At 46.3% G+C, this 9651-nt stretch overlaps 1 protein-coding gene across 2 annotated transcripts; it reads right to left on the bottom strand.

The window, feature by feature from the left end:
* Positions 1 to 2677: 2677 nt before the first annotated feature.
* Positions 2678 to 3982, bottom strand: TEX53 (testis expressed 53). 2 transcript variants are annotated; one of them, XR_638143.4, is made up of 2 exons: positions 3831 to 3918; positions 2678 to 3085 (listed from the first exon to the last, which is right to left on the bottom strand). XR_638143.4 is itself a non-coding variant. In XM_031654455.1 (2 exons), the coding sequence occupies exons 1-2, from the start codon at positions 3937 to 3939 to the stop codon at positions 3007 to 3009; spliced, it is 213 nt and encodes a 70-aa protein (XP_031510315.1). In that variant the 5' UTR covers positions 3940 to 3982; the 3' UTR covers positions 2678 to 3006. The 2 variants fall into 2 exon arrangements, 1 of the variants encoding a protein (XP_031510315.1); XM_031654455.1 differs by having other exon boundaries at positions 2678 to 3110; positions 3831 to 3982.
* Between the last annotated feature and the right edge of the window lie 5669 nt (positions 3983 to 9651).

Consider the following 9651-nt stretch of genomic DNA (forward strand, 5'->3'; position numbering starts at 1 on the left):
GACAGAAACCACATAACAATTTGAATATGAGAAGTTTAATGTAAGTACTAACTAGAACAGGGGATTGGAGTAATGAAGGAGTGGTAAGAAGTCAGGAGAGCTTTAAAGAATATAGGAGTAATGGACATAAGGAGCAGCCAGCACCCCTAGAACTAAGAAAGAACACCCCCAGGCTCTATCCCCAGCTGAGATCCAGATCTTGCTGGGAAGGGGGTGGCTGTGGCTTACAATGGCAGAGAAGTCTGGGAGAATGTTCTGGAGTCTGCCCTTGGGTGCCAGGGATATCTGTCATGGAACGGTGTCTGATTAGAGGCACACCTCCTATTTGTGGGGGACACTAGGAGAAGCTGTTAGTTGCAAAGTGCTACTGACCACCATCCTCTGCAGGATTCCTGTTCTGGAAAAGTTGCCTGCACTGCAGGAGGGTGATGTTGGAGAAGCTGTGAGTTGTGTGCTGTTAAGATGGGCCCCTTACAACCAGGAAGGAAGGCCCCTTCCTCCTCCAATGTCTCTAGCACCCCCTCCTGACAGAGCCTAACATTGCACCAACTACCAACATAAAAATATTTAAAGGGCCAGTTCCATTTTTGAAGAGCAGGCAATGAACAGTCAATTTGGGGTCCAGAGCAATAACTGAATGTCATTCTACCATTATGGAGGGGCTGCATAACCAAGTGGTTAAGAGTGTGGACTCTGCAGTTGCGTTTTTGAGTTCAAGTCTTAGCTCTGGCACTTAATGTGAATTAGTGTAAACCTTAAAAGATTTATTTAACCTGTGTCTCAGTTCCCTAATCTGTAAAATCAGGTAGTAATAGTTCTAACCTTTTTGGGTTATTTTGCTGATTGGGTTGATATTTATGAAGCACTTAGAAGAGGATCTGGCACAGAGTAAGCAATGTACTGGACTGTCTATTGCGATTATTATTATACTCAAATCGTGGTGACACGCGTCTGTAATCGCAGCTACTTGGGAGGCTAAGGCAGGAGAATCTCTTGAACCCGAGAGATGGAGGTTGCAGTGAGCTGAGATCACGCCACTGCACTTCAGCCTGGATGACAGAGCAAGACTCTGTCTCAAAAAAAAAAAAAAAAAAAAAAAATCCGTCCTTCAAATTGTAGCCAGGATGGGCTTTTCATTGAAGGTATGACTGTTACTCCACAATCCCATGGCCATATTCCTTTATTCTTCACTTTTCTGAGGCAGGGCAGGCACAAGGAGTGCTAATTAATAAATTGTCTTCTGGCCGGGTGCAGTGGCTCACGACTGTAATCCCAGCACTTTGGGAGGTCGAGGTGGGCGGATCACCTGAGGTCAGGAGTTTAAGACCAGTCTGGCCAAAATGGCAAAACCCTGTTTCTACTAAAAATACAAAAATTAGCTGGGTGTAGTGGCACGTTCCTGTAGCTACTTGGGAGGCTGAGGCAGGAGAATCCTTGCACCTGGGAGGTGGAGGTTTCAGTGAGTGGAGATCATGCCACTGCCCTCCAGGCTGGATGACAGAGCAAGACTCCATCTCAAACAAACAAACAAAAAGGCGTTGTCTTCCAACTCACCTTGTTTGTTATGGTCTAATGTCCCCTCAAATTCATATGTTGAAATCTTAACTCCCAAGGTGATGGTTTCAGAATTGCAGACTTTGGGAGGTTTAGGAGGATTAGGTCATGAGAGCAGAGCCCTCATGATTGAGATTAGTGCCCTTATGAAAGAGCCTGAGAGAGACCCCTCACCCCTTCTGCTATGTGAGAACACAGCAAGAAGCGCCCTCTATGAGGAACGGGCCCTCACCAGACACTGATTCTGCTGGGGCCTTGATCTTGGATTTCCCAGCCTCCAAAACTGTGTGAAATAAACTTCTGTTGTTTGTAAGTCACCCAGTTATGGTATTTTATTTTAGTAGCCCGAACAGACTAAGGCACTGTTCATAGTACAAAAGTCGGAAATCAGGCTGTGTCACTTTGTTGCTTAAAACTCATCTGTGGCTTCCCATTATTTTCAAGATAGAGTCCAGCTCCCTTTCCCTGGATACAAAGCTCTTGGTGTTCTGCTCACCTCCCACCAAACCCTGGCTCAGGTTTTCACTTGAGTTACTCCAGACTTGGTACTTTGCTACCCTCATGCCTTCCCGGGTCGTGTCCCTATTTTCCAACTTTGCTGATTGTATTCCCTCCTTCTGGAATATCATCCCCTCTCCTTTTGGCTAACTCTCTTTCAACCTTCAGAAAACTGAAGCCCCATCTCCTCCAGGAAGCCTTCCATGAATCCCCAAGTCAGTGGCAAAATGCTTCTTTGTCATTTTGCTCTCCAAGTGTTTGCCCTGTTATGGCAGAGTGATACACTTCTGTGCCTGGCTCCCTGGCTAATGTGGAAACCATGTGGGGTCCTCTGCATGTTACTCACAGTCGCATGCTCCGTGTTTCAGCACGAGCAGTGCTGCGTATCTGCACTGGCTACGTGTTGCATAACTCTAGGGCTGCTGTTTGCAGAGTTTTTCACAACCTGCCCTGCTGTTCCCTGTGGCCCTGAGCGTCAAATGGAGTCGCACAGTAGGTGAGCAGAATTGTGCCCTCAAGCTCTGGACGTTTATGACAGCGGCCTGTTATGCAAACTGGCCTCTCCTAATAGAGCACTTCCTTGTTAGGTTGGTTAGGAGTGACTGAAAAAAAATGTGTTAATGTGTTAAAATGATAAAACCACATTTCTTTCCAAGAGGTGCCAGGGTCTAATTCTTGGGAATCACAGAGGTAGGGCTGGCAAAGGGGGAAGGAGGAGAGACACTTCCTCTGATGTGACCAAGGACTTTAATTGGAGGCAGCTCCCCCAATGGTGGCTTTTTCAGAAGCTGGAGTGACTCTTGGTGGTGGCACAGGGATGGCTCAGACGTCTTCTCCTCCTGCAGGGGAGTTTCTGAATCAGTCTTCATGACTCCTGTCCACCACCCTCTTCCTCATGGAAGCGCAGCAGCCGTGCAGCCTCAGGGACCACGTGGGTGCCGCCGACTAGAATGCTCATGGCCTCCTGAGGGTGCACGCCTTGAGCATCATGCGTTTGTCATGGGGGAGACGTGGATGTCTGTTTGGTGCAGCACTGTGGAGAGAATTTGTGTTCAGATCTGAAAGAACAGAGGAATAAACTTATCCTGGGTAAAGGCTTTGAGTGATATGTGAATAACCTATCTTGGCCATACTCCACTCAGAGACTCCTCAGATCATTCATGGCTTTAAAAATAAAAGTTTGCTTGTGTGAGCTAAGAATGATCTCAAGCTGGGTAAAGCAATGGAGATTTTAGAGTTCACTCATTACCTCAGCATGGCCCAGCTGATCCTAATACACATCCACAGATATCATTTGCTGAATGTCTTCTTTGTGTGTGGCCATATGCATTCACTTACACACAGTGTCTCCCTTCATCTTCTAACAGCCTGCACAGTGGGCGATATATTATCGTTATCCTCATTTTGGAGAGAAGGAGGCTGAGGCTTAGAGAGGGAGGGTCGGCGACATGCCCAAACTCAGTAAGCAGCCAAGGCAGAGTTTAAACTACCATCTAATAAAATACCACAAACTCAGTGAGAAATTAAATGAATCAATAAACTACTATGGAGGACTAAAGCCAGTGATTTCAACGAATATCTGCTACCTAATAACTAATCTCTAATAACTCATAGAGTCTTTAGGTTGTGTCGTTACAGGTTTGAGTATGCCCTTTCCACACTCCCAGAAGGCTGAAAGAAATCTGAGCATGTCCCAGCAGGCGGTGGCTGGGGAGGCCGAGGCACAGAGAATCATCAGATGTTCCCGACACTATCATACACCCACTCCTGGAACCTACTAAAGGACCGTGGATGATGCTGTTGGAATATTCTTGGATTGTGGAAGCCAGCAGTGGTAGACGACCCCTCGCTGGTCTTGCGGCAACAACAGAAGATCTTGGACCCCATGTTTTGGTGGGCGGTGGGAGGAGGAAAGAGCACTGGGGCTCCTGGCTCTGCAGCTCCAATCCCAGAAACCCATTGTTATTTAAGCACTGGGTCATAGTGGGCCCTCCCCTCTCTCTGACCTGCTGTAGCTCCCTGCGGCCAGCAGTTCCAGGCCCACCTGCCTGGGCCCACCACTCTGAGGGCCAGTCTTTCCTCAAGCGTGCACATTTCTCCTACCTGTGGAAAGGACCTGGAGCCTCCACTCTGCCAGTCTTTATCTGTAGGGTCGCCGTCTTGAACCGCAGATGTTGGAGGTCCGGCACAGTTCTCTGGGCAGCGTCGTTTTCTAGATGAACTTAAGACTGTGGCTGAAAAACGTGAATCTCTTCTTTGCCAGGTCCTATAGCAGCAGAACCCCAGGAGATGCGGCAGACCACACAGACAAGCTCGTGTTTAAGAGTCAGATTTGCCTTCTCTCTAGGTGTGTGTGTGCGCTCTTGGGTGGGTTCTGTAATCTCTTCGTGCCTCACTTTATTTTATTTTATTTATTTATTTTTTGAGACAGAGTCTTGCTTTGTAGCCCAGGCAGGAGCGAAGTGGCATAATCATAGCTCACTGCAACCTTGAACTCCTAGGCTCAAGTGATCCTCCTGCCTCAGCTTCCTGAGTAGCTGGGACTCCAGATGTGTGACACCAAACCTGGCTATTTTTTCTTTCTTTCTTTTTTTTTTTTTTTTTTTACTTTTTGTAGAGACGGTATCTTGCTATTCTTCCCAGGCTGGTCTTAAACTCTTGGCCTCAAGTGGTCCTCCTGCCTCGGTCTCCTAAAGTGCTGGAATTACAGGCATGAGTCAATTTGCCCAGCCACTGGCCTCCCTTTCTTATCTGGAAAATGGGAACAGTAATACCACCTTGGAGTGATGGGTGTTTGTCTGTAAACTGGCCACTCTGATGGGAGGTGCCTCAAAGTGCTTTCTGTGCTCATTGTCTTCCCATATGGTTTGTTGGCTCCATTATTCCAGCTGGGCCCAGGTCCCACGGGAGCATGATGATGCAGCTCAGCTTCGCTGGTCCCAGTCCTGGCACTGCCACTAACTTGCTGTGTGGCTTTGGGCTAACCCATGCTGAGGCCCCCCGCATCTGCCACAGGAAGTCAGTGGGCTGCATCATCCATCTTTCCAAGCATTCTCCCAGCTCTGATGACCCAAGGTTGTAAGTCTATCTTATTCCCGACCTCCTTTCTCTTTTCCAGGCTCTGGCCATCTGTTCTTGCTCCCCTTTCTCTGTGGCCAAAGCCCCACTTTGGAAATTTCCATCATCAGTGGTCGTCTGTCAATCACAGCACACTGGGTTCACTGCATGGCCTCATCCTTGGCCAGTGGCTTCCCACCTGTCCAATGCTCCTCTCCAGCCTCAGTCACCAGCATCTCTTACTTGGATTATTGCAACGGCTCCAAAGCATCAGCATTAAGCATCAACACAGATGAATCCTCCTCCTACAGACATTATATCATGTCACACCTCTGCCCAGCACCTCCCAGTGGCTTCCAGTATCATGCAGAGTAAAAGAAAACTCATTCCCTGGGTCTCTCGAAACAACTCATAATCTAACCATTTATCCACCTGTCCCTCACTGTCTACTGCTACTTTATCCTTCATCCCTTTCCTGCCACACCAAACATACTGCTCTTTGTGTTTGCTCCACCTTCTGCTTGAATGCTCTTCCCCTAGAGATCCACAAGATTCATTTTCTCACTTCTTTCAAACCTTTGCTTAGAGAACACTTTATCTTTTTTTTTTTTTTTTTTTTTTTTTTTTTGAGATGGAGTATCGCTCTATTGCCCAGGCTGGAGGGCAGTGGGGTGATCTCAGCTCACTGCAAACTCCGCCTTCGGGGTTCAAGCGATTCTCATTCCTTAGCCTCCTGAGTAGCTCGGATTACAGGCACGCACTACCATGCCCGGCTAATTTTTGTGTTTTTAGTAGAGACGGGGTTTCACCATGTTAGCCAGGCTGGTCTCGAACTCCTGACCTCAGGAAATCTGCCTGCCTCGGCCTCCCAAGGTGCAGGGATTATAGGCATGAGCCACCACACTCAGCCATGAACACGTTTTCTAGTGAGGCCTTCTCTGGCCCATTTACTCTATTTAATTCTCTCCATTTATTCCCTCTGTTTAAGCCTCCTCCCCACTCCCAGCACTCTCTATTTCCCTTCCCCACCTCATGCTTCTCTGCAGCCCTTGTCATGTTCAGAAGTAGCCTAGAATTATTTATGTTCTCGTACTCACTTTCCCATTAGTAAACCCAGGAAGGCAGGGAGTCTCCTGTGTTTGCTGCTGAGTACCCAGTGCAGGGTGTAGGACAGGTGGTTAACAGCATTTGTGGCATGGTTGGATGAACCTGTATGTATCTCACTTTGGTTCAGGGTTCAAGCAGGTGCTGTCACCAGGGAGTAGCAAGGAATGTCACAACCAGCAGGACACTACCTGCCTCACCCACCTGCCAAGTTGATTGATGGCTTTATGGATGACTTATAGGGTTGCTTTTGGCTGCCTGCTGGTGGGACCACCTCTCTTCCCCACCCTCTCCATCCCAAACGTGCTTTTCCTCCTCTCATGCTTCCTAATTTGGGGACAGGTACCACTATTCATTTTGTGTCTGCCACTAGAAATGGGGCACCCCTTACCTCCCATCTGTTCACATTCATCAAGGTCTTTTGAATCTATCCCATAAATATCTCCATTTTCGGCTACCCTCCATTCCCATTGCCCTCACCACTAGCGCCTCCTGTCTTTGGATCCTGACCACTGCTTTCCCACTAGCCTCTCCGGTGGCTCATCTGCAACCAGAAGATCTGTCCCTGGTGCCAATCCTGTTAGATCACTCCTCCTCTGCCCTAAACCCTCAGTGGCTCCCCTGTTCTGCTGTTCAAACTTGTCTGAGGATCTGCCCCTGTCAACTTTGCCAGCTCCACTGGTTCCAACTCAGTCACTACTCTTCAGCCATAGGAGCTGCTGGCTGTGCTCCAGACTTTCTCTTACTGTTCTATCCCTGTGCCTCTGCACAAGCTGCAACCTGCACCTCCATGCCCTCTCCTCATTACACTTGAAGACAGCTCAGGTGTGACCTCCTTCAAGAAGCTCAATCCTTCACCCCATTCTCCCTTCCATGAACAGGCTTTTTTTTTTTTTTTTTTTAAATCTCAGAAAGTTATGGGAATAGAAACAGCCATGATGTTAAGAACACTGACATTCATTGAGCATTTGGGCAGGTCCTTTGACATCTCTGAGCTCATTTCATTTTCCTCTCCACCTTGCAAAGAAGGGACTTTGTCTGATTTTCCAGATGGAGGGAATTGAGCCTAAGAAAGGTCACTTGCTCAGGTGTGGCAGCCAACAGGAACAGCTGGGATTTTAATGTAGTTTTATCTGAAGCTAGAGTTTATTCTGTCTATACAATTCCAGAATGAGATGTTCAGAACCACCTTGACCTCCAAGAGTTGATGGTAAGTGGTTTTTAAATGGAAAGGCTCCATCTGAAGCCTGGCAGAACAGCATAACAGTGAAAAGCACACTCCTTTTTAACTTAGATGGACTTCGGTTCCTAATTCCTGTTGTATCTTGCTGTGTAATTTCGGGCCACTTAGCCTCCTTGAACCTCAGTTTTCCAGTCTGTACAATGGTATGGTGAAACCTACCCGCAGAATGCTGTTGTAAGGATTTGGTGACATAAAGATGTCAAGTGCTTTGCAGGGCATCCGGCACATAGTAAGCGTTTAATGTCACGGCGATGCTCACTGGGACGGAGTCGGGTGTGGTGTTTCTTGCATTACCAATGCCCGCCTCTAGAGGGAAGCAGGAGCCAAAGAAAAGGGCCCTTGGGCTGTCCCCAGTGGATTGTTGAGTTTCGGTTCTCCAGGGACCCCACAGCACTTTGATCAGAGTAAGAAAGATCAACGAGGTCAAACAGGAAGTCGTCTGGAGCTAGGAGAGCCCTTAGGAGACTTTCAGCACAGGTGGGGAGACTGAGACCCAGAAACAGAGAAACAGTGTGGTCAAGGCAAATAAGGGGTGCTTCTTGTAACAAAGTGAATAGGTGTCCTGGAGTGTTGGGGGCATTTTCTATTTTAGTACAGAAAGATTACCCCCTCCTACCCTTAGGTCTAACCTATGAGCCTCACTCACCTGCAGCTGGCAGAGTGGACAGGAGGCTGGCAGTGATGTCACAGAGTGGGGGAACCAGGGAATGTTGGAGACAGTGGGGTTTGGACTGAACCACAAAGGGAGGAGGGAGGACATATGCTGAGCCCCTCTCCAGGGGTCCATCCCTTTGTCCACCATGCCATAATGTCTACTGTGCCTATCAGGTTGGCTGGAGTGGTTCTGCCTCACTTGTCTCTTACCCCTTTTGGATTAGTAGGCAGCCAGGCGTGTTCTTCTGGGGCTGCTAGAGGAAGACACAGCAAGCCCCACTGTGAAAACACATTCCTAAGCCTGCTAGTGTCCTATCTGCTATGTTTTCATTGGCCAAGCAAGTCACATGACAATTTAGTCCCTTCTCACCAGGAAGGGGTTGTTGGTGAATTCCCGACTGCTGCTGCCTCCTCTCCTGTCCTGGCCTCTGTGCTATTGTGGCAGAAACCTGCCCCAGAGTGGGCTGCAGATCCTCCCAGTGTGATTACATGGGGCCCATCCAGGTAACTGTGGATTATCTCAAGGTCACTGATTAGCAACCTTAATTGTAGCTTCAACTTTAATGTTTCGCAGTGGGACAGTGTTTAAACACTTGTATCAAGAAAATAAAAGAATGAAATAATTTCCCAATTCTAAAAGCTGGAAAAAGAGCAACAAAGTAACCAAAAGTTTAAAAGCAGAATTTACTAGAATGTTAAAAAGCAGATCTAATTAATTGAAATATTTTTTTGAAAAAAATTAACAAAATAGAAATACTATGTAGCTTAATCAGGAAAAAAAGGAGAAAGCGCAAATATATAAAATTAGAAAGAATGAGGGGGAAATAATTGTTGAAACAAAAGAAATTTTAAAAATCTTGAGAATCCATAACATACTTTTATTTTGAAAAGTCTGAAAAACTAGGAAGTAGATAATTTTCTGGGAAAATACAGTTTATTAAATTTACTGCATTAAAGATAGAAACTATCAATTTCTGTAGAAGAAATTTTTTAAGGAATTACCCTCCCCCAAATAGGCAACAGGTCCAGAGAGTTTCACAAGGAGAGTTTCACCAAGCTTTTAAAGACCAGTTACAGTACTACATAAATTGTTCTAGAGCATTTAAAGTAAAACTTCCAAATTCTTTTTGTGAAGCAAATGTATATTGATAACCACATCTGGTAGGGATAATACAAAAAGAAAATTACAAGGCAATGCCACCTACCAATACTGATACAAAAATACTTAATAAAATATTAGCAAACAGAATGCAACCTCATAGTATGAGGATAATAAATCATGGTCGGTGAAATTTATCTGTGGAATGGAAGTTTGATTCAATATGAGTAAAGAAATTATGTGCCTTTTTTCTTATAGATGCGGAAAAAAGAAAAAAGAGGGAATTGATGGCTATTATATTAATATGATAAAATGGCACTCTCTATCTCTACCTCTAAGCCTTTGCCCTAAACTCAACTTCTTCCTTAATGTGCAAATACTGGAGCTATTTAAAATCAGGAACAAAGCACAGATACCTACTAACTTTAACATTGTACCAGTG

This window comes from Papio anubis, chromosome 13 (assembly GCF_008728515.1).
Source record: "Papio anubis isolate 15944 chromosome 13, Panubis1.0, whole genome shotgun sequence".
Taxonomy (NCBI): domain Eukaryota; kingdom Metazoa; phylum Chordata; class Mammalia; order Primates; family Cercopithecidae; genus Papio; species Papio anubis.

Coding starts and splice junctions, on each gene's coding strand:
- TEX53 (XM_031654455.1), bottom strand. CDS start 3,939: ATGGGGTCCAAGATCTTCTGTTGTTGCCGCAAGACCAGCGAGGGGTCG. Junction 3,111..3,830: donor GCATCATCCACGGTCCTTTA/GTAGGTTCCAGG, acceptor CTGTTCTTTCAG/ATCTGAACACAAATTCTCTC.